This window comes from Oncorhynchus mykiss, chromosome 15 (genome assembly GCF_057628025.1).
Source record: "Oncorhynchus mykiss isolate SJ-2025 chromosome 15, ASM5762802v1, whole genome shotgun sequence".
NCBI lineage: Eukaryota > Metazoa > Chordata > Actinopteri > Salmoniformes > Salmonidae > Oncorhynchus > Oncorhynchus mykiss.
The window spans coordinates 81,131,931-81,156,366 of NC_143036.1; the positions used below are offsets into that span (position 1 = coordinate 81,131,931).

Consider the following 24,436-nt stretch of genomic DNA (forward strand, 5'->3'; position numbering starts at 1 on the left):
AGCCATATGGTCGCAATTTGTGAATGACAATAACATACTCCCCCCCCCCCCCCAGTTTCTATCTCTCCCTCAAAGAAAGACAGCCTGGAGAATCAGTCGACAACGACAGGGGGAGGAGGGGAGTAGAAACTGCAACGGTACAAAACCCCCAGAACCTCTGGTCTTAATAACAACAGATAAAACATCACTGTTGTTGTAAAGAGGTACAGCAAATCTTTGTTGTCATATTTAGTGTTTTCTCGTGTTTTTTTTTTGTTTTTTGCGGCTCATGTTCTGAGGATTATTAACGTGTGTTCATCTCAGAATCAACAACAAACAAACAAATAAAATAAAATAATAAAATAAACACAAACAAAAGTATTAAATGAAAACAGTATGATATGAGAGTAGACAGAGGTCAGAGGTCATGGATCAACGTCCTTAGTAAGTGGTGTAAGGCAGTGGTTCCCCAGGAGGAAGAACTGTTTACAAGGAAGTAGAGGTCAAATGATTGTTGTTCTTTAATCCTCCTCTCCAGACTCCTCCCCTTCCTCTTCTTCTTCTTCTTCTTCTTCTTCTCCTCCTTCTTCCTGCAGGGGCAACACAATGACCCGGGTCAGTTTCACACACTTTCTAACAGAACACGGCTTCTTCTAATGAAGGACAAAAAAAGCTAAACTTGGGTTGGTTGTTAAACTACTTTTCTTATGAGCAACCTTCATGTAAAGGCTGGCCTAACAACATTGAAAGTGACACGGTTTGATCATATGGTAACATAACACCATCGCAGAGCATCAAGACTTGTTGGAGCGTGAAACTACATGAAAGAGACAGAGAAATGCCAGGTTAGTTCAAATTCCTGAACAAACAGGTTGTTTTTTTTTGCTACAGGAGTTGAACTTCCTTTGATATAAAACATATTACCAGAAAACACTTCCTGGAAAACATTCGTCCCCCTCAACAACGTTAGTTTCACAGTCTCTCTTTAACAAGCTTTACACAAGAACACTACAGCAGGGTGTTTACAACTTCAGAAAAGCCTTCCCAAGATGGCCGACCGGCGACCACCATGGAACAGGGAGAAAACGCCCCTCCATCCCAGCCTTCCTCGCTTTTCAGATTGAAATGGATTTTTACTTTTCCACATGGCTTCCATTTTATTCAGGGGGGGGGGGCTAACTGACACAATTTATAACCCTCTTCCTTTCCCAGGCTGCGGCTGAGGATGTGTCCCAAATTGCACCCTATTCACCTCAAAGGGCCCCAAAGACTCTGGTCTAAAGTAGTACACACTATGAAGGGAATAGGGTGCCGTTTGGGATGCGTCGGGAGTCTGAGGCAGTATTCCCATTCAGCAGAGAGAGAGAGACAGAGAGAGGCGAAAGCTTGTCTGCATTACAGGACCCCACTCCCTCCCTCCCTCCCCACCTCCCTCCCTCTCTCCCTCCCCACCTCCCTCCCTCCCCCCTCCCTCCCTCCCCCCCCACCTCCCTCCCTCCCCACCTCCCTCCCCACCTCCCTCCCTCCCCACCTCCCTCCCTCCCTCCCCACCTCCCTCCCTCCCTCCCCACCTCCCTCCCCACCTCCCTCCCTCCCTCCCTCTCTCCCTCCCCACCTCCCTGCCTCCCAACCTCCCTCCATCCCTCCCCACCTCCCTCCCTCCCTCCCCACCTCCCTCCCTCCCTCCCCACCTCCCTCCCTCCCTCCCTCCCCACCTCCCTCCCTCCCCCCCCACCTCCCTCCCTCCCTCCCTCCCCACCTCCCTCCCCACCTCCCTCCCTCCCTCCCCACCTCCCTCCCTCCCCACCTCCCTCCCTCCCTCCCTCCCCACCTCCCTCCCTCCCTCCCCACCTCCCTCCCTCTCTCCCTCCCCACCTCCCTCCCTCCCCACCTCCCTCCCTCCCTCCCCACCTCCCTCCCTCCCTCCCCACCTCCCTCCCTCTCTCCCTCCCCACCTCCCTCCCTCCCCACCTCCCTCCCTCCCTCCCCACCTCCCTCCCTCCCCACCTCCCTCCCTCTCTCCCTCCCTCTCCATTCATTAATGCAGCAGACACTTCAGTAGTGAAGGGTCCACTAAACGCTACCATGTGACACAGCCAGGAGAACCAATGAGAGTGAAGCGAGAGGGAAGGAGGGAGGGAAGGAAAGAACCAAGGAGGGAGGGAGGGAGAGAGGGATGGATGGAGGGAGGGAGGGAGGGAGAAGGGAGGGGAAGGAGGAGGAAGTAGGAGGAAGTAAGAAGGGGCTACCGGAGTTTGGACATTTATAAACCCTTAGTGATTAACAGGAGGGGCTAAACTAGAGAGGTGTTTGTCATTAACAGGAGGGCTAAACTAGAGAGGTGTTTGTCATTAACAGGAGGGCTTCGGTAGACCTTATATATATATATATATATTTTATTTATTATTGCCATTTGTCAGTTAAAAGTCATGAATGTAACTATTGTTTTGTGTTGTAGTTGTAGCCCAGGTTGTCCTGAACAGAACAGGGTAAAAACACACTGTGAGGCTGAATATAAGGACTGGAACGCTCAGATGAATGAAAGTCAGATAAATGAAAAGGCAATTATTTTTTGTTGTTGTTGTTGCTTGGGGTCTCAGGACTGATCGGGGTTAAAGTTCCTGTCCTGCCGCAGGTTCATTGTACTGCTTGGTTCTCCCCCCCCCCCCCCCCCCCACTGCAAAGCTCTGTGCCCCCCCCCCCCCCCTGCAAAGCTCTGTGCCCCCCCCCACCCCTCCTGCAAAGCTCTGTGCCCCCCCCTGCAAAGCTCTGTGCCCCCCCCCCCCTGCAAAGCTCTGTTCCCCCCCCCCTGCAAAGCTCTGTGCCCCCCCCTGCAAAGCTCTGTGCCCCCCCCTGCAAAGCTCTGCCCCCCCCTGCAAAGCTATGTGCCCCCCCCTGCAAAGCTCTGTGCCCCCCCCCCTGCAAAGCTATGTGCCCCCCCCTGCAAAGCTCTGTGCCCCCCCCCCTGCAAAGCTCTGTGCCCCCCCCTTCCCAGCCCTTTTTTTCTCTTTTCTCTTTGAAGTAGATAAGGAGTTCTCTGGAAGACAGGGGAGAACTGGTAACCAGCCCTGCCTCTGTGCATCATTAGGGACTCTGTGGAGAGAGAGGAGACAGGTTGGAGCTTCCGGGTCAGGCCCGTGCTCCCTCCTAACCCCTTCCTCCTCTACTCTCCCACCCTCCTAACCCCTTCCTCTCTCCTCCTAGCTCCCTCCCTCCCTCTCCCTCATCAGCTCCTTTCCTCCTCCCTCCTTCTCCCTCATCAGGTCCTTTCCTCCCTCCCTCTCTCTCCCTCATCAGCTCCTTCCTCCCTCCCTCCCTCTCCCTCATCAGCTCCTTTCCTCCCTCCCTCCTTCTCCCTCATCAGGTCCTTTCCTCCCTCCCTCCCTCTCCCTCATCAGCACCCCACCCTCTGGAATGAAAGGGGTTGGATGGTTTGCACAGGGTGCTGGCAGTGTAGGGCTCTGAAGTAAAACAGCCAAACAACGAGAGAAAGAGAGAGCAAGAGAGAGAGAGAGAAAGAGAGAGAGAGAGAGAGTGAGAGCGAGAGAGAGAGAAAGAGAGAGCAAGAGAGAGAGAGAGAGAGAGAGAGAGAGAGAGAAAGCAAGAGAGAGAGAGAGAGTGAGAGCGAGAGAGAAGCAAGAGAGAGAGAGTGAGAGCGAGAGAAAGCAAGAGAGAGAGAGTGAGAGCGAGAGAGAGAGCAAAAGAGAGAGAGAGAGAGAGCGAGAGAGAGAGAGAGAGAGAGAGGGGGGGAGGGAGAGAGAGAGAGAGAGAGACAGAGAGAGGGGGGGGGAGGGAGAGAGAGAGAGAGAGAGAGAGAGAGAGAGAGAGAGAGAGAGAGAGAAAGCAAGAGAGAGAGAGAGTGAGAGCGAGAGAGAGAAAGCAAGAGAGAGAGAGTGAGAGCGAGAGAGAAAGCAAGAGAGAGAGAGTGAGAGAGAGAGCGAAAGAGAGAGAGAGAGCGAGAGAGAGAGAGAGAGAGAGAGGGGGGGGAGGGAGAGAGAGAGAGAGAGAGAGAGAGACAGAGAGAGGGGGGGGAGGGAGAGAGAGAGAGAGAGAGAGAGAGAGAGAGGGAGAGAGAGAGACAGAGAGAGGGGGGGGGGAGGGAGAGAGAGAGAGAGAGAGAGAGAGAGAGAGAGAGAGAGAGAGAGCGTTCTCAGTGACATGTGTACGTATGTGTTCCAGCAGCTACTTGGCTCCATCACAGCACTGGCAGAGCAGCTCAAAACCACCTCTCTCTCTCTCTTTCTTTCTCTCTCGCTCTCTCTCTCTCTCTCTCTTGCTCTCTCTCTCTCACACACACACACACACACACACACACACCCCTGTACCCTGTTCCCACAAAGCAGCAAATCAGGGTCCAGTTATGCATTCACACCAGCGAACAGGGGAGGGAGGGAGGGCGAGGGGTGGGAGGGGGGGGGACTCTGTCTGTAGTGTACATCACAGGTTGTTTTTGATTCTTTAATCACTAATAAACTACTTGTCATTTGTTCACTGATCTAAGAGTTCCTCCCAGTTGAGCTGTACAATACCTCATTATGTGTTGGGAGTTAACTGTCCGTAACGGTCTTTAAAACTGTACGGTGTGAAGGTGAACTACGCTCTCACAGTGTCTCCTGACCCCTCCTGTCTCAGCCTCCAGTATTTATGCCGTAGTAGTTTGTGTGTCGGGGGGGCTAGGGTCAGTTTGTTATATCTGGAGTACTTCTCCTGTCCTATTCGGTGTCCTGTGTGAATCTAAGTGTGCGTTCTCTAATTCTCTCCTTCTCTCTAATTCTCTCTTTCTTTCTCTCTCTCTGAGGAGGACCTGAGCCCTAGGACCATGCCCCAGGACTACCTGACATGATGACTCCTTGCTGTCCCCAGTCCACCTGGCCGTGCTGCTGCTCCAGTTTCAACTGTTCTGCCTTATTATTATTCGACCATGCTGGTCATTTATGAACATTTGAACATCTTGGCCATGTTCTGTTATAATCTCCACCCGGCACAGCCAGAAGAGGACTGGCCACCCCACATAGCCTGATTCCTCTCTAGGTTTCTTCCTAGGTTTTGGCCTTTCTAGGGAGTTTTTCCTAGCCACCGTGCTTCTACACCTGCATTGCTTGCTGTTTGGGGTTTTAGGCTGGGTTTCTGTACAGCACTTTGAGATATCAGCTGCTGTACGAAGGACTTTATAAATACATTTGATTTGATTTTCTTTTTTTTTGGGGGGGGGTCAAATTTAAAGCAGAAACACGTTTAGGAGCTTGTGTGAAAATGAGAGAAGTCTGATGGATTTAGTACTCCCATCAGGCTCTGTGTCTGAAAAGCCTGCGTTGCTCAGGGCCTTAGTACAGGAGTGTGTGATGCTGCACTTCACAACCCCACTAGTGTCTACACAGCCTCACTAAAAACAACAGGCGCTTTCATTCAGTCACTTCCAACCAACTAACTACATATCCAACTGTCACTTCATTCAAACTACATATCTAACTGTCTCCTCATTCAAACTACATATCTAACTGTCTCCTCATTCAAACTACATATCTAACTGTCTCCTCATTCAAACTACATATCTAACTGTCACTTCATTCAAACTACATATATAACTGTCTCCTCATTCAAACTACATATCTAACTGTCTCCTCATTCAAACTACATATCTAACTGTCTCCTCATTCAAACTACATATCTAACTGTCTCCTCATTCAAACTACATATCTAACTGTCTCCTCATTCAAACTACATATCTAACTGTCTCCTCATTCAAACTACATATCTAACTGTCTCCTCATTCAAACTACATATCTAACTGTCTCCTCATTCAAACTACATATCTACCTGTCTCCTCATTCAAACTACATATCTAACTGTCTCCTCATTCAAACTACATATCTAACTGTCTCCTCATTCAAACTACATATCTAACTGTCTCCTCATTCAAACTACATATCTAACTGTCTCCTCATTCAAACTACATATCTAACTGTCTCCTCATTCAAACTACATATCTAACTGTCTCCTCATTCAAACTACATATCTAACTGTCTCCTCATTCAAACTACATATCTAACTGTCTCCTCATTCAAACTACATATCTACCTGTCTCCTCATTCAAACTACATATCTAACTGTCTCCTCATTCAAACTACATATCTAACTGTCTCCTCATTCAAACTACATATCTAACTGTCTCCTCATTCAAACTACATATCTAACTGTCTCCTCATTCAAACTACATATCTAACTGTCTCCTCATTCAAACTACATATCTACCTGTCTCCTCATTCAAACTACACATATAACTGTCTCCTCATTCAAACTACATATCTAACTGTCACTTCATTCAAACTACACATATAACTGTCTCCTCATTGAACTACATATCTAACTGTCTCCTCATTCAAACTACATATCTAACTGTCACTTCATTCAAACTACATATCTAACTGTCTCCTCATTCAAACTACATATCTACCTGTCTCCTCATTCAAACTACATATCTAACTGTCTCCTCATTCAAACTACATATCTAACTGTCACTTCATTCAAACTACATATCTAACTGTCTCCTCATTCAAACTACATATCTACCTGTCTCCTCATTCAAACTACATATCTAACTGCCTCCTCATTCAAACTACATATATAACTGTCACATCATTCAAACTACATATCTAACTGTCTCCTCATTCAAACTACATATCTACCTGTCTCCTCATTCAAACTACATATCTAACTGTCTCCTCATTCAAACTACATATCTACCTGTCTCCTCATTCAAACTACATATCTACCTGTCTCCTCATTCAAACTACATATCTAACTGCCTCCTCATTCAAACTACATATATAACTGTCACATCATTCAAACTACATATCTAACTGTCTCCTCATTCAAACTACATATCTAACTGTCTCCTCATTCAAACTACATATCTAACTGTCTCCTCATTCAAACTACATATCTAACCGTCTCCTCATTCAAACTACATATCTACCTGTCTCCTCATTCAAACTACATATCTAACTGTCTCCTCATTCAAACTACATATCTAACTGTCTCCTCATTCAAACTACATATCTACCTGTCTCCTCATTCAAACTACATATCTAACTGTCTCCTCATTCAAACTACATATCTAACCGTCTCCTCATTCAAACTACATATCTAACTGTCTCCTCATTCAAACTACATATCTAACTGTCTCCTCATTCAAACTACATATCTAACTGTCTCCTCATTCAAACCACATATCTAACTGTCTCCTCATTCAAACTACATATCTAACTGTCTCCTCATTCAAACTACATATCTAACTGTCTCCTCATTCAAACTACATATCTACCTGTCTCCTCATTCAAACTACATATCTAACTGTCTCCTCATTCAAACTACATATCTAACTGTCTCCTCATTCAAACCACATATCTAACTGTCTCCTCATTCAAACTACATATCTAACTGTCACTTCATTCAAACTACATATCTAACTGTCTCCTCATTCAAACTACATATCTAACTGTCTCCTCATTCAAACTACATATCTAACTGTCACATCATTCAAACTACATATCTAACTGTCTCCTCATTCAAACTACATATCTAACTGTCACTTCATTCAAACTACATATCTAACTGTCTCCTCATTCAAACTACATATCTAACTGTCACTTCATTCAAACTACATATCTAACTGTCACTTCATTCAAACTACATATATAACTGTCTCCTCATTCAAACTACATATCTAACTGTCTCCTCATTCAAACCACATATCTAACTGTCTCTTCATTCAAACTACATATCTAACTGTCACTTCATTCAAACTACATATCTAACTGTCTCCTCATTCAAACACACCCCTGGGGGGGGGGGACTCTCTTCATACCACAACACACCCCTGGGGGGGGGGGGGGGGGAACTCTCTTCATAACACAACACACTCCTGGGGGGGGGACTCTCTTCATAACAACACACCCCTGAGGGGGGGACTCTCTTCATAACACAACACACCCCTGGGGGGGGGGGACTCTCTTCATAACAACACACCCCTGGGGGGGGGGGGGGGAAGGAACTCTCTTCATAACACAACACACCCCTGGGGGGGGGGGACGGGACTCTCTTCATAACACAACACACCCCTGGGGGGGGGGGGGGGCTCTCTTCATATCTTCATAACACAACACACCCCTGGGGGGGGGGACTCTCTTCATAACACAACACACCCCTGGGGGGGGGGGGGGGGGGGGGCGACGACGACGACACACACAACACAACACACCCCTGGATAAACATTTATCTACCGTTTCTAAAGCCACTCAGACCCAAGTCCGTCAGACAGTCATTGAGGTTTGTTTTGACTAACAAAACCGTCCGTACACAAAGACTACGCCAAATGACATCTCCATCTGAGAGGGGATTTACAGTGTGTGTGTGTGTGTGTGTGTGTGTCGCAGGGATAGGAGTGGAGAAGACAGGGAGATTCCTCACAAAGCACAAGATCGTTTGTGATGGCTCTAACATCTCCTCACACACTTAGGGTCTTAGCTAGTCTCCAGGCCATCGCCTCCAACCACACACACACACACACACACACACACACACACACACACACACACACACACACACACACACACACACACCTACAGTACAGTAACCCCTGACTCACCCCAAACACCTACAGTAACCCCTGACTCACCCCAAACACCCACAGTACAGTACAGTAACCCCTGACTCGCCCCAAATACCTACAGTAGAGTACAGTAACCCCTGACTCACCCCAAACACCTACAGTACAGTAACCCCTGACTCACCCCAAACACCCACAGTACAGTAACCCCTGACTCACCCCAAACACCCACAGTACAGTAACCCCTGACTCACCCCAAACACCCACAGTACAGTAACCCCTGACTCACCCCAAACACCCACAGTACAGTAACCCCTGACTCACCCCAAACACCCACAGTATAGTAACCCCTGACTCACCCCAAACACCCACAGTACAGTACTGCTTCTCTTTCCTGATGGCTTCTCTGTTCTCTCCTGCTCTCCACAACAAGCCAACAAAACACCAAGGTTCACCTTTCCATCGATCCTGACTAGTCTCCCAGTCCCTGCCGCTGAAAAACATCCCCAAAGCAGGATGCTGCCACCACCACCATGCTTCACCACAGGGGATGGTGCCACCACCATGTTTCACCACAGGGGATGCTGCCACCACCATGCTTCACCACAGGGGATGGTGTCACCACCATGCTTCACCACAGGGGATGGTGCCACCACCATGCTTCACCACAGGGGATGGTGCCACCACCATGCTTCATCACAGGGGATGGTGCCACCACCATGCTTCACCACAGGGGATGGTGCCACCACCACCATGCTTCACCACAGGGGATGGTGCCACCACCATGCTTCACCACAGGGGATGCTGCCATGTTTCTTTCAGATGTGACGCTTGGCATTCAGGCCAAAGAGTTCAATCTTGGGTTCATCAGACCAGAGAATCTTGCTTCTCATAGTCTGAGAGTCTTTAGGTGAATTTTGGGCCTGGGCCTTTTACTGAGGAGTGACTTCCGTCTGGCCACTCTACCATAAAGGTCTGATTGGTGGAGTGCTGCATAGAAGGTTGTCCTTCTGGAAGGTTCTCCCATCTCCTCAGAGGAACTCTGGAACTCTGTCAGAATGACCACCGGGTTCTTGGTCCATTCTCACCCCGATTGCTCAGTTTGGTCGGGCGGCCAACTATAGGAAGAGTCTTGTTCTTTAATTTAAGAATGATGGAGGCCACTGTGTTCTTGGGGACCTTCAATGCCGCAGACATTATTTGGTACCCTTCCCCAGATCTGTGCCTCGACACAATCCTGTCTCGGAGCTCTACGGACAATTCCTTCGACCTCATGGCTTGGTTTTTGCTCTGACATGCACTGTCAACTGTGGGACCTTATATATACAGGTGTGTGCCTTTCCAAATCATGTCCAATCAATAGAATTTACCACAGGTGGACTCCAATCAAGTTATAGAAACATCTGAAGGATGATCAATGGAAACAGGATGCACCTGAGCTCAATTTCCAGTCTCGTAGAAAAGGGTCTGAAAACTTCTGTAAATAAGGTATTTCTATTTATTATTTTTTATATACATTTGCTTTCTAAAAACTTGTTTTCACTTCGTCATTATGGGGCATTGTGATGTCATTATGGGGTATTGTGATGTCATTATGGGGTATTGTGATGTCATTATGGGGCATTGTGATGTCATTATGGGGTATTGTGATGTCATTATGGGGTATTGTGATGTCATTATGGGGCATTGTGATGTCATTATGGGGTATTGTGATGTCATTATGGGGTATTGTGATGTCATTATGGGGTATTGTGATGTCATTATGGGGTATTGTGATGTCATTATGGGGTATTGTGATGTCATTATGGGGTATTGTGATGTCATTATGGGGCATTGTGATATCATTATGGGGCATTGTGATGTCATTATGGGGTATTGTGATGTCATTATGGGGCATTGTGATATCATTATGGGGTATTGTGATGTCATTATGGGGTATTGTTATGTCATTATGGGGTATTGTGATGTCATTATGGGGTATTGTGTGTAGATTGATGAGGAAAAACATGAATTTATTCCATTTTAGAATACGGCTGTAATGTAACAAAATGTGGAAAAAGTCAAGGGGTCTGAATACTTTTCCAAATGCACGGTATGTGTGCTTATGTGTAGGTTTAGTTGCCTAGACTGAGAGGTCCTTGTGTACAGTAGGGATGCATCCCAAATAGCACCCGATTCAGACAGACAGACGTGTGACAGACAGCCAGCCAGACAGACAGACTGTCACGGCAGGGTAGAGCGTTGGACTAGTAACCGGAAGGTTGCACGTTCAAACCCCTGAGCTGACAAGGTACAAATCTGTCGTTCTGCCCCTGAACAGACTGTTAACCCCACTGTTCCTAGACCGTCATTGAAAATAAGAATTTGACTTGCCTAGTTAAATAAATAAATAAAGACAGACAGGGTTGTGGAAATGGAAATGTCGGTGGTGGCGGGGGTGTTAGGATACAACCCACTGGGCATAGATGTCAACTCAACGTCTATTCCACGTTTGTTCAAAGTCATTTCATTGAAATGAGGTGGAAACAACGTTGATTCAACCAGGCGCGTGTCCAGTGAGAATCCTTCATGTCACATACCTGAGTTGGCTTTTGGACCACCTGCTTTGGCTGCAAAGAGGAAAGAGAGAGAGAGAGAAGAGGGTTAAAATTCATCCTGGACCAATGATTTCAAGAGAACATCATTACATGCCTGTTTAATTCACTCTGAAAAGTGGAGACGTCGTAGACAATAAACATCACTGAAGACTTCCTGTCCAGCCCTGATCTTACAGATACTTCCTGTCCAGCCCTGGTCTTACAGATACTTCCTGTCCAGTCCTGGTCTTACAGATACTTCCTGTCCAGCCCTGGTCTTACAGATACTTCCTGTCTAGCCCTGGTCTTACAGATACTTCCTGTAAAGCCCTTGTCCTACAGACACTGCTGTTTTTGGAGGCGGAGTCGTGTTCGCTAGCGAAGAGAGATTTGCGGTGATTTACTAACAATAAGTGAATTGTTTCGTTTCATTTAGACAAGTTGCTTAGCCTAGCTAGCTAAAACGGATCAAAGTTGGTTAGAAACCCTTTAAACTATTCTGCTAGCAACTATGATTCTGCCCTAGGAGGAGGAGGAGGAGCAGAAGGAGGTGGAGGAAGAGGAGGGAGATGACTAACAAAGCTCAGATTGTGTCTCCTAGGACAGGAAGTATCTGTAAGACCAGGGCTAGACAGGAAGTATCTGTAAGACCAGGACTGGACAGGAAGTATCTGTAAGACCAGGGCTGGACAGGAAGTGTCTGTAAGACCAGGACTGGACAGGAAGTATCTGTAAGCCAAGCGTACTGTGTACACACACACACACACACACACACACACACACACACACACACACACACACACACACACACACACACACACACACACACACACACACACACACACATTCCATGCCCCCTGGGTGGGGATGGTTGTGAACAGCTGGTGAGTTCTGTGCCAGCTCTGTGTTGGATGCCAGCGGTCGGTGTGTGTATGTACGTGTGTGTGTGTGTGTGTGTGTGTAAGTGTGTGTGTCTAATAGTAACATGGTAAACGTCAACACCGGATGGGGTCGGGACCGAGGCACTCCAACACTGGCCATAAAGGAACATCAGAAAGACGCTGGTTCCCCATTCTGATGGAACTGGAAATACACTAACAGGATACACCCCCAGGACCCTATTCCCTATGTAGTGCATTACTTTTGTTGTGCACAATATAGGGAATAGGGTGCAGTGTGAGAAGTAGCCATAGGATACACATATTATAACAAGCAGACACTGAAATGGTACCCTATTCCCTATATAGTGCACTACTTCTGACCAGAGCTGTTGTGTCCAGATTCCACCCTATTCCCTATATAGTGCACTACTTTAGACCAGAGCCCTATTCCCTATGTAGTGCACTACTTCTGACCAGAGCTGTTGTGTCACAGATTCCACCCTATTCCCTATATAGTGCACTACTTTAGACCAGAGCCCTATTCCCTATATAGTGCACTACTTCTGACCAGAGCTGTTGTGTCACAGATTCCACCCTATTCCCTATATAGTGCACTACTTCTGACCAGAGCTGTTGTGTCACAGATTCCACCCTATTCCCTATATAGTGCACTACTTCTGACCAGAGCATCAAGTGAATCTCTCTAAAACATCTGACAGTTTCTTTAGAGACACAACGGCTGGCACGGCTGTGGAGCGATGGTCACAATGTCAGACAAATTAATTCATTTAATACCTAGACCGTGATGCTCCCCCCCCCGCCCCCCACACACACACACCGCCTCTGTTAACTATAAAACCCTTTCAAATACGTCATAGGAAACAACCCACCCATTCATTCTGCTGCAGTAACAATAAACTGACCTTTTAAATAAAAAAAAAAACACTTTAGAATCCAGATATTCAGACTTCATCTTTCAGTCACTGGCTTCCGCCTCCAAAATGGCACCCTGATCCCCTTTATAGTGCCCTCCTTGTTGACCATGGCCAATGGGGAAACAGGATGCCATTTACCACTGAATATTCATGCCGGTTCTTTAACACCAGCAGCCAATGGGGAAACAGGATGCCATTTACCACTGAATATTCATGCCGGTTCTTTAACACCAGCAGCCAATGGGGAAACAGGATGCCATTTCCCACTGAATATTCATGCAGGTTCTAACAACAGCAGCCAATGGGGAAACAGGATGCCATTTCCCACTGAATATTAATGCGGGTTCTTTAACAACAGCAGCGTCGTGGGAACGTAAAACATCTCAACTGTATTTATTATTATTTTTATTATTATTATTATTTTTTTTTTACCCCTTTTTCTCCCCAAATTCGTGGTATCCAATTGTTGTAGTAGCTACTATCTTGTCTCATCGCTACAACTCCCGTACGTGCTCGGGAGAGAGGGTGTATATCAGACAACCTTCAGACAGGTCTGGGTGTATATCAGACAACCTTCAGACAGGTCTGGGTGTATATCAGACAACCTTCAGACAGGTCTGGGTGTATATCAGACAACCTTCAGACAGGTCTGGGTGTATATCAGACAACCTTCAGACAGGTCTGGGTGTATATCAGACAACCTTCAGACAGGTCTGGGTGTATATCAGACAACCTTCAGACAGGTCTGGGTGTATATCAGACAACCTTCAGACAGGTCTGGGTGTATATCAGACAACCTTCAGACAGGTCTGGGTGTATATCAGACAACCTTCAGACAGGTCTGGGTGTATATCAGACAACCTTCAGACAGGTCTGGGTGTATATCAGACAACCTTCAGACAGGTCTGGGTGTATATCAGACAACCTTCAGACAGGTCTGGGTGTATATCAGACAACCTTCAGACAGGTCTGGGTGTATATCAGACAACCTTCAGACAGGTCTGGGTGTATATCAGACAACCTTCAGACAGGTCTGGGTGTATATCAGACAACCTTCAGACAGGTCTGGGTGTATATCAGACAACCTTCAGACAGGTCTGGGTGTATATCAGACAACCTTCAGACAGGTCTGGGTGTATATCAGACAACCTTCAGACAGGTCTGGGTGTATATCAGACAACCTTCAGACAGGTCTGGGTGTATATCAGACAACCTTCAGACAGGTCTGGGTGTATATCAGACAACCTTCAGACAGGTCTGGGTGTATATCAGACAACCTTCAGACAGGTCTGGGTGTATATCAGACAACCTTCAGACAGGTCTGGGTGTATATCAGACAACCTTCAGACAGGTCTGGGTGTATATCAGACAACCTTCAGACAGGTCTGGGTGTATATCAGACAACCTTCAGACAGGTCTGGGTGTATATCAGACAACCTTCGGACAGGTCTGGGTGTATATCAGACAACCTTCAGACAGGTCTGGGTGTATATCAGACAACCTTCAGACAGGTCTGGGTGTATATCAGACAACCTTCAGACAGGTCTGGGTGTATATCAGACAACCTTCAGACAGGTCATACGAATTATCTTCATTCTCTAGCCTCCCTTTTAGGCTAAAATCTGCTTCTAGAAAAAAAAGAGGAACCTCGGTAGAGGACCTACGGTAAAGAACATAAAGAACCTACAGTAGAGGACCTACGGTAAAGAACATAAAGAACCTACGGTAAAGGACCCACGGTAAAGGACCTACGGTAAAGAACCTACGGTAAAGGACATAAAGAACCTACGGTAAAGGACCTCGGTAAAGGACCTAAGGTAAAGGACCTACGGTAAAGGACCTACGGTAAAGAACCTACGGTAAAGGACCTACGGTAAAGGACATAAAGGACCTACGGTAAAGAACCTACGGTAAAGAACATAAAGAACCTACGGTAAAGGACCTCGGTAAAGGACCTACGGTAAAGGACCTCAGTAAAGGACATAAAGGACCTACGGTAAAGGACCTACGGTAGAGGACCTACGGTAAAGAACCTACGGTAAAGAACATAAAGGACCTACGGTAAAGGACCTCGGTAAAGAACATAAAGGACCTACGGTAAAGAACATAAAGGACCTACGGTAAAGAACCTACGGTAAAGGACATAAAGGACCTACGGTAAAGGACCTACGGTAGAGGACCTACGGTAAAGAACCTACGGTAAAGAACATAAAGAACCTACGGTAAAGGACCTCGGTAAAGGACCTACGGTAAAGAACATAAAGAACCTACGGTAAAGGACCTCGGTAAAGGACCTACGGTAAAGGACCTCGGTAAAGGACATAAAGGACCTACGGTAAAGAACATAAAGGACCTACGGTAAAGAACCTACGGTAAAGGACCTCGGTAAAGAACATAAAGGACCTCGGTAAAGAACATAAAGGACCTACGGTAAAGAACCTACGGTAAAGGACCTACGGTAGAGGACCTACGGTAAAGAACCTACGGTAAAGAACATAAAGGACCTACGGTAAAGGACCTCGGTAAAGGACCTCGGTAAAGAACATAAAGGACCTACGGTAAAGAACATAAAGGACCTACGGTAAAGAACCTACGGTAAAGGACATAAAGGACCTACGGTAAAGGACCTACGGTAGAGGACCTACGGTAAAGAACATAAAGAACCTACGGTAAAGGACCTCGGTAAAGGACCTACGGTAAAGAACATAAAGAACCTACGGTAAAGGACCTCGGTAAAGGACCTACGGTAAAGGACCTACGGTAAAGGACATAAAGGACCTACGGTAAAGAACCTACGGTAGAGGACCTCGGTAAAGAACATAAAGGACCTCGGTAAAGAACATAAAGGACCTACGGTAAAGAACCTACGGTAAAGGACCTCGGTAAAGAACATAAAGGACCTACGGTAAAGAACATAAAGGACCTACGGTAAAGAACCTACGGTAAAGGACCTCGGTAAAGGACCTACGGTAAAGAACATAAAGAACCTACGGTAAAGGACCTCGGTAAAGGACCTACGGTAAAGGACATAAAGGACCTACGGTAAAGGACATAAAGGACCTACGGTAAAGAACCTACGGTAAAGGGCCTACGGTAGAGGACCTACGGTAAAGGACCTACGGGAAGGACATAAAGGACCTACGGTAAAGAACCTACGGTAGAGGACCTACGGTAAAGGGTCGCACACTGACCACCGCGTGTGGATCTCCCGCTCATCTACCGATCGTTCAGCGCGCTGTTGATGCCCGACTGACGACATATTCTCACAATTCTACATGTAAAATTGGTTTGCACTCGGCTCGTAAAATTATAGCCGGCACTCTGTTCAGAGGTGCTAAGTACTCTCAGGAGACAAATGCTATTGGTGCGTGTGTCCGAGCCTTGAAAGGGTTTCTTTGGCTGTCCTCGAAGGAGAACCTGTTAAGGAACCTTTTTGAGTTCAAGAACCCTTTTTGGATTCCATGTAGTGTAGAACACTTGCCACAGAGTGCATTTTACCTGGAACCCAAGAGGGATCTTCAAAGGGTTCTCCTGATGATAGTCAAAGTACCCCTTTTGGAACCCTTTTGGGTTCCAGAACACTTTTGGATTCCATGTACCATAGAACAACGCCACAGAGTGTTTGACCTTTTTACCAGAGTGTACTGGGACTTAAAGGAATAGTCATCTCTGGTTTGGGTCACAGGGTCCATCCAAAATGGCACCCAGTTCCCTGTATAGTAGGACAGCCAGAGGGTAGTGTCGGTAATAGTGCACTAGATGTGATGGAAATAGGGTGTCATTTGGGATACAACCAGAAGGTAGCCACAGGGTCACGGTTTTGTGATCTCTATCTTTAATGGTGTGAGTTTAAACACGAACGATGCTGAGAGAAACCTGCTGATGCTGTTGTTTACTCCGTTACTATGTTATCGTGGGCCGTCACGGAACACACACGCACCACAGGAGGTTGGAGGCACCTTTACATGGGGAGGACGGGGCTCGTGGTAATAGCTGGGGCGGAGTCAGTGGAATGGTATCAAACACATGAAACACATGATGCCATGAAAGAAAGATGGCGTCGGAGAGGATGGCTGTTGTCTTATCGGCTCTTAAACAACTGTGCTATTTTGTTTGTTTTCTCGCATCGTTTGTTTAATTAATTTTGTTCGTAATGTTGCTGCTATCGTCTCTTATGCCCGAACAGAGCTTCTGGACATCAGAACAGCGATTACTCACTTCAAATTGGACAAATAATCTTTCTTTAATGAGTCGGACGGGAAGGATGTACTCCAAACACCCGAACAGGCCCTCATCTCCATCATTCGCAGGAGAAAGAAATAGAGGTTTCGCCGGAAAGAGATCGGGGTGCATTGTGAGGATCAGGCAACGAGTGGCTAATCTGCCTTTTGCCATCTCTACTGTTAGCCAACGTTCAATCGCTGGGAAATAAATGGAATAACTGAGAGCACGTATATCCAATGGAACAGCAGCCTCTGGTAAGACACGGGGCGGTGGCCTATGTGTATTTGAAAACAACAGCTGGTGCACGATATCTAAGGAAGTCTCGAGGTAACTTAAAATCAGTTTTACCTCATTTCTATCAGCATGTTAAATGTTCAACCAGAGGGAAAAAAACTCTAGACCTCCTTTACTCCACACACAGATACAAAGCTCTCCCTCTCCCTCCTTTCAGCAAATCTGACCATAATTCTATCCTCCTGATTCCTGCTTACAAGCAAAAATTAAAGCAGGAAACACCAGTGACTAGATCAATAAAAAAGTGGTCAGATGAAGCAGATGCTAAACTACAGGACTGTTTTGCTATCACAGACTGGAATATGTTCTGGGATTCTTCCGATGACATTGAGGAATACACCACATCAGTCACTGGCTTCATCAATAAGTGCATCGAGGACGTCGTCCCCACAGTCACTGTGCGTACATACCCCAACCAGAAGCCATGGATTACAGGCAACATTCCACTGAGCTAAAGGGTAGAGCTGCCGCTTTCAAGGAGCGGGACTCTAACACGGAAGCTTATAAGAAATCCCGCTATGCCCTCCGACGAACCATCAAACAGGCAAAGCATCAATACAGGACTAAGATCGAATTGTACTACACCGGCTCCGACATTCGGCGGGTGTGGCAGGGCTTGCAAACCATTACAGACTACAAAGGGAAGCACAGCCGAGAGCTGCCCAGTGACACAAGACTACCAGACTAACTAAATAACTTCTATGCTCGCTTTGAGGCAAGTAACACTGAAACATGCATGAGAGCATCAGCTGTTCCAGAAGACTGTGCGATCAAGCTCTCCGCAGCCGATGTGGGTAAAGACCTTTAAACAGATCAACATTCACAAGGCCGCAGGGCCAGGCGGAATACCAGGACGTGTACTCAGAGCATGCGTTGACCAACTGGCAAGTGTTCAATAACATTTTCAACCTCTCCTTGTCCGAGTCTGAAATACCAACATGTTTCAAGCAGACCACCATAGTCCCTGTGCCCAAGAACACTAAGGTAACCTGCCTAAATGACTAATCACATTTGTAGCCATGAAGTGCGTTGAAAGGCTGGTCATGACTCACATCAACACCATTATCCCAGAAACCCTGGACCCACTCCAACAGATCAACAGATGATGCAATCTCTACTGCACTTCACACTGCCGTTTCACAACTTGACTTAAGGAACACCAGTGTGAGAATAAATATCTTCAAATTCCTTACATTAAACAAAGCAGACAGCCACATTCTCTAGTATTTTTTAAAATTTATTTACAGAAAGCCAGGGGTGCACTACAACACTCAGACATCATTTACAAACGAAGCATGTGTTTAGTGAGTCCGCCAGACAAGAGGCAGCAGGGATGACCAGGGATGTTTTCTTGATAAGTGTGTGAATTAGACCAGTTTCCTGTCCTGTACTTTTGGGTGTCAGGGGGAACGTATGGAGTAAAAAGTACATAATTTGCTTTAGGAACGAAGTAAAGTAAAAGTAGTCAAAAATATAAAGAGTAAAGAAAAAGACTACCTGGTCTAATAGAACACTACCTGGTCTAATAGAACACTACCTGGTCTAACAGAACACTACCTGGACTAATAGAACACTACCTGGTCTAATAGAACACTACCTGGTCTAATAGAACACTACCTGGTCTAATAGAACTCTACCTGGTCTACCAGAACACTACCTGGTCTAACAGAACTCTACCTGGTCTAATAGAACACTACCTGGTCTAACAGAACACTACCTGGTCTAATAGAACACTACCTGGTCTAATAGAACTCTACCTGGTCTAACAGAACACTACCTGGTCTAACAGAACTCTACCTGGTCTAATAGAACACTACCTGGTCTAATAGAACTCTACCTGGTCTAACAGAACACTACCTGGTCTAACAGAACACTACCTGGTCTAACAGAACTCTACCTGGTCTAATAGAACACTACCTGGTCTAACAGAACACTACCTGGTCTAATAGAACACTACCTGGTCTAATAGAACTCTACCTGGTCTAACAGAACACTACCTGGTCTAACAGAACTCTACCTGGTCTAATAGAACACTACCTGGTCTAATAGAACTCTACCTGGTCTAACAGAACACTACCTGGTCTAACAGAACTCTACCTGGTCTAATAGAACACTACCTGGTCTAACAGAACACTACCTGGTCTAACAGAATACTACCTGGTCTAATAGAACACTACCTGGTCTAATAGAACTCTACCTGGTCTAACAGAACACTACCTGGTCTAACAGAACTCTACCTGGTCTAATAGAACACTACCTGGTCTAATAGAACTCTACCTGGTCTAACAGAACACTACCTGGTCTAACAGAACTCTACCTGGTCTAATAGAACACTACCTGGTCTAACAGAACACTACCTGGTCTAACAGAACACTACCTGGTCTAATAGAACACTACCTGGTCTAATAGAACACTACCTGGTCTAATAGAACACTACCTGGTCTAACAGAACACTACCTGGTCTAACAGAACACTACCTGGTCTAATAGAACACTACCTGGTCTACCAGAACACTACCTGGTCTAATAGAACACTACCTGGTCTACCAGAACACTACCTGGTCTAATAGAACACTACCTGGTCTAATAGAACACTACCTGGTCTAACAGAACACTACCTGGTCTAACAGAACACTACCTGGTCTAATAGAACACTACCTGGTCTAATAGAACACTACCTGGTCTAATAGAACACTACCTGGTCTAATAGAACACTACCTGGTCTAATAGAACACTACCTGGTCTAATAGAACACTACCTGGTCTAACAGAACACTACCTGGTCTAACAGAACACTACCTGGTCTAATAGAACACTACCTGGTCTAATAGAACACTACCTGGTCTAATAGAACACTACCTGGTCTAATAGAACACTACCTGGTCTACCAGAACACTACCTGGTCTAATAGAACACTACCTGGTCTAATAGAACACTACCTGGTCTAACAGAACACTACCTGGTCTAACAGAACACTACCTGGTCTAATAGAACACTACCCGGTCTAACAGAACACTACCTGGTCTAACAGAACACTACCTGGTCTAATAGAACACTACCTGGTCTAATAGAACACTACCTGGTCTAATAGAACACTACCTGGTCTAATAGAACACTACCTGGTCTAATAGAACACTACCTGGTCTAACAGAACACTACCTGGTCTAACAGAATACTACCTGGTCTAATAGAACACTACCTGGTCTAATAGAACTCTACCTGGTCTAACAGAACACTACCTGGTCTAACAGAACTCTACCTGGTCTAATAGAACACTACCTGGTCTAATAGAACTCTACCTGGTCTAACAGAACACTACCTGGTCTAACAGAACTCTACCTGGTCTAATAGAACACTACCTGGTCTAACAGAACACTACCTGGTCTAACAGAACACTACCTGGTCTAATAGAACACTACCTGGTCTAATAGAACACTACCCGGTCTAACAGAACACTACCTGGTCTAACAGAACACTACCTGGTCTAATAGAACACTACCTGGTCTAATAGAACACTACCTGGTCTAATAGAACACTACCTGGTCTAATAGAACACTACCTGGTCTAATAGAACACTACCTGGTCTACCAGAACACTACCTGGTCTAATAGAACACTACCTGGTCTAATAGAACACTACCTGGTCTAACAGAACACTACCTGGTCTAACAGAACACTACCTGGTCTAATAGAACACTACCCGGTCTAACAGAACACTACCTGGTCTAACAGAACACTACCTGGTCTAACAGAACACTACCTGGTCTAACAGAACACTACCTGGTCTAACAGAACACTACCTGGTCTAACAGAACTCTACCTGGTCTAACAGAACTCTACCTGGTCTAATAGAACACTACCTGGTCTAACAGAACACTACCTGGTCTAATAGAACACTACCTGGTCTAATAGAACACTACCTGGTCTAATAGAACACTACCTGGTCTAATAGAACTCTACTGGTCTAACAGAACACTACCTGGTCTAATAGAACACTACCTGGACTAATAGAACACTACCTGGTCTAATAGAACACTACCTGGTCTAATAGAACACTACCTGGTCTAACAGAACACTACCTGGTCTAACAGAACACTACCTGGTCTAATAGAACACTACCTGGTCTAATAGAACACTACCTGGTCTAATAGAACACTACCTGGTCTAATAGAACACTACCTGGTCTAATAGAACACTACCTGGTCTACCAGAAAACTACCTGGTCTAATAGAACACTACCTGGTCTAACAGAACACTACCTGGTCTAACAGAACACTACCTGGTCTAATAGAACACTACCTGGTCTAATAGAACACTACCTGGTCTAATAGAACACTACCTGGTCTAATAGAACACTACCTGGTCTACCAGAACACTACCTGGTCTAATAGAACACTACCTGGTCTAATAGAACACTACCTGGTCTAACAGAACACTACCTGGTCTAATAGAACACTACCCGGTCTAACAGAACACTACCTGGTCTAACAGAACACTACCTGGTCTAATAGAACACTACCTGGTCTAATAGAACACTACCTGGTCTAATAGAACACTACCTGGTCTAATAGAACACTACCTGGTCTAATAGAACACTACCTGGTCTACCAGAACACTACCTGGTCTAATAGAACACTACCTGGTCTAATAGAACACTACCTGGTTTAACAGAACACTACCTGGTCTAACAGAACACTACCTGGTCTAATAGAACACTACCCGGTCTAACAGAACACTACCTGGTCTAACAGAACACTACCTGGTCTAACAGAACACTACCTGGTCTAACAGAACACTACCTGGTCTAACAGAACTCTACCTGGTCTAACAGAACTCTACCTGGTCTAATAGAACACTACCTGGTCTAACAGAACACTACCTGGTCTAATAGAACACTACCTGGTCTAATAGAACACTACCTGGTCTAATAGAACACTACCTGGTCTAATAGAACTCTACTGGTCTAACAGAACACTACCTGGTCTAATAGAACACTACCTGGACTAATAGAACACTACCTGGTCTAATAGAACACTACCTGGTCTAATAGAACACTACCTGGTCTAATAGAACACTACCTGGACTAATAGAACACTACCTGGTCTAATAGAACACTACCTGGACTAATAGAACACTACCTGGTCTAACAGAACACTACCTGGTCTAACAGAACACTACCTGGTCTAACAGAACACTACCCGGTCTAACAGAACACTACCTGGTCTAACAGAACTCTACCTGGTCTAACAGAACACTACCTGGTCTAACAGAACACTACCCGGTCTAACAGAACACTACCTGGTCTAACAGAACACTACCTGGTCTAATAGAACACTACCTGGTCTAACAGAACACTACCTGGTCTAATAGAACACTACCTGGTCTAATAGAACTCTACCTGGTCTAATAGAACACTACCTGGTCTAATAGAACACTACCTGGTCTAACAGAACACTACCTGGTCTAATAGAACACTACCTGGTCTAATAGAACACTACCTGGTCTAATAGAACACTACCCGGTCTAATAGAACACTACCTGGTCTAATAGAACTCTACCTGGTCTAATAGAACACTACCTGGTCTAATAGAACACTACCTGGTCTAACAGAACACTACCTGGTCTAATAGAACACTACCTGGTCTAATAGAACACTACCTGGTCTAATAGAACACTACCTGGTCTAACAGAACTCTACCTGGTCTAATAGAACTCTACCTGGTCTAATAGAACACTACCTGGTCTAATAGAACTCTACCTGGTCTAACAGAACACTACCTGGTCTAACAGAACACTACTCTAATAGAACACTACCTGGTCTAATAGAACACTACCTGGTCTAATAGAACACTACCTGGTCTAACAGAACACTACTCTAATAGAACACTACCTGGTCTAATAGAACACTACCTGGTCTAATAGAACACTACCTGGTCTAACAGAACACTACTCTAATAGAACACTACCTGGTCTAATAGAACACTACCTGGTCTAACAGAACACTACCTGGTCTAATAGAACACTACCTGGTCTAATAGAACTCTACCTGGTCTAATAGAACACTACCTGGTCTAATAGAACTCTACCTGGTCTAATAGAACACTACCTGGTCTAATAGAACTCTACCTGGTCTAATAGAACACTACCTGGTCTAACAGAACTCTACCTGGTCTAATAGAACTCTACCTGGTCTAATAGAACACTACCTGGTCTAATAGAACACTACCTGGTCTAACAGAACACTACCTGGTCTAACAGAACACTACCTGGTCTAATAGAACACTACCTGGTCTAACAGAACACTACCTGGTCTAATAGAACACTACCTGGTCTAATAGAACACTACCTGGTCTAATAGAACACTACCTGGTCTAATAGACCTGGTCTAACGGAACACTACCTGGTCTAATAGAACACTACCTGGTCTAATAGAACACTACCTGGTCTAACAGAACACTACCTGGTCTAACAGAACACTACCTGGTCTAACAGAACACTACCTGGTCTAATAGAACACTACCTGGTCTAATAGAACACTACCTGGTCTAATAGAACACTACCTGGTCTAATAGAACTCTACCTGGTCTAACAGAACACTACCTGGTCTAACAGAACACTACTCTAATAGAACACTACCTGGTCTAATAGAACACTACCTGGTCTAATAGAACACTACCTGGTCTAACAGAACACTACTCTAATAGAACACTACCTGGTCTAATAGAACACTACCTGGTCTAATAGAACACTACCTGGTCTAACAGAACACTACTCTAATAGAACACTACCTGGTCTAATAGAACACTACCTGGTCTAACAGAACACTACCTGGTCTAATAGAACACTACCTGGTCTAATAGAACTCTACCTGGTCTAATAGAACACTACCTGGTCTAATAGAACTCTACCTGGTCTAATAGAACACTACCTGGTCTAATAGAA

General features: G+C 45.6%; 1 protein-coding gene across 1 annotated transcript in view; it reads right to left on the reverse strand.

The window, feature by feature from the left end:
• Positions 1 to 227: 227 nt before the first annotated feature.
• Positions 228 to 24,436, reverse strand: part of hmga2 (high mobility group AT-hook 2) — a 100,466-nt gene continuing 76,257 nt past the window's right edge. The window contains exons 4-5 of the mRNA XM_036945350.2: positions 11,167 to 11,196; positions 228 to 569 (exon numbers count right to left, since the gene is read on the reverse strand). Of these exons, the coding sequence (XP_036801245.1) occupies positions 501 to 569; positions 11,167 to 11,196 (99 nt within the window). The 3' untranslated portion in view covers positions 228 to 500. The remainder of the gene's footprint in view (positions 570 to 11,166; positions 11,197 to 24,436) is intronic.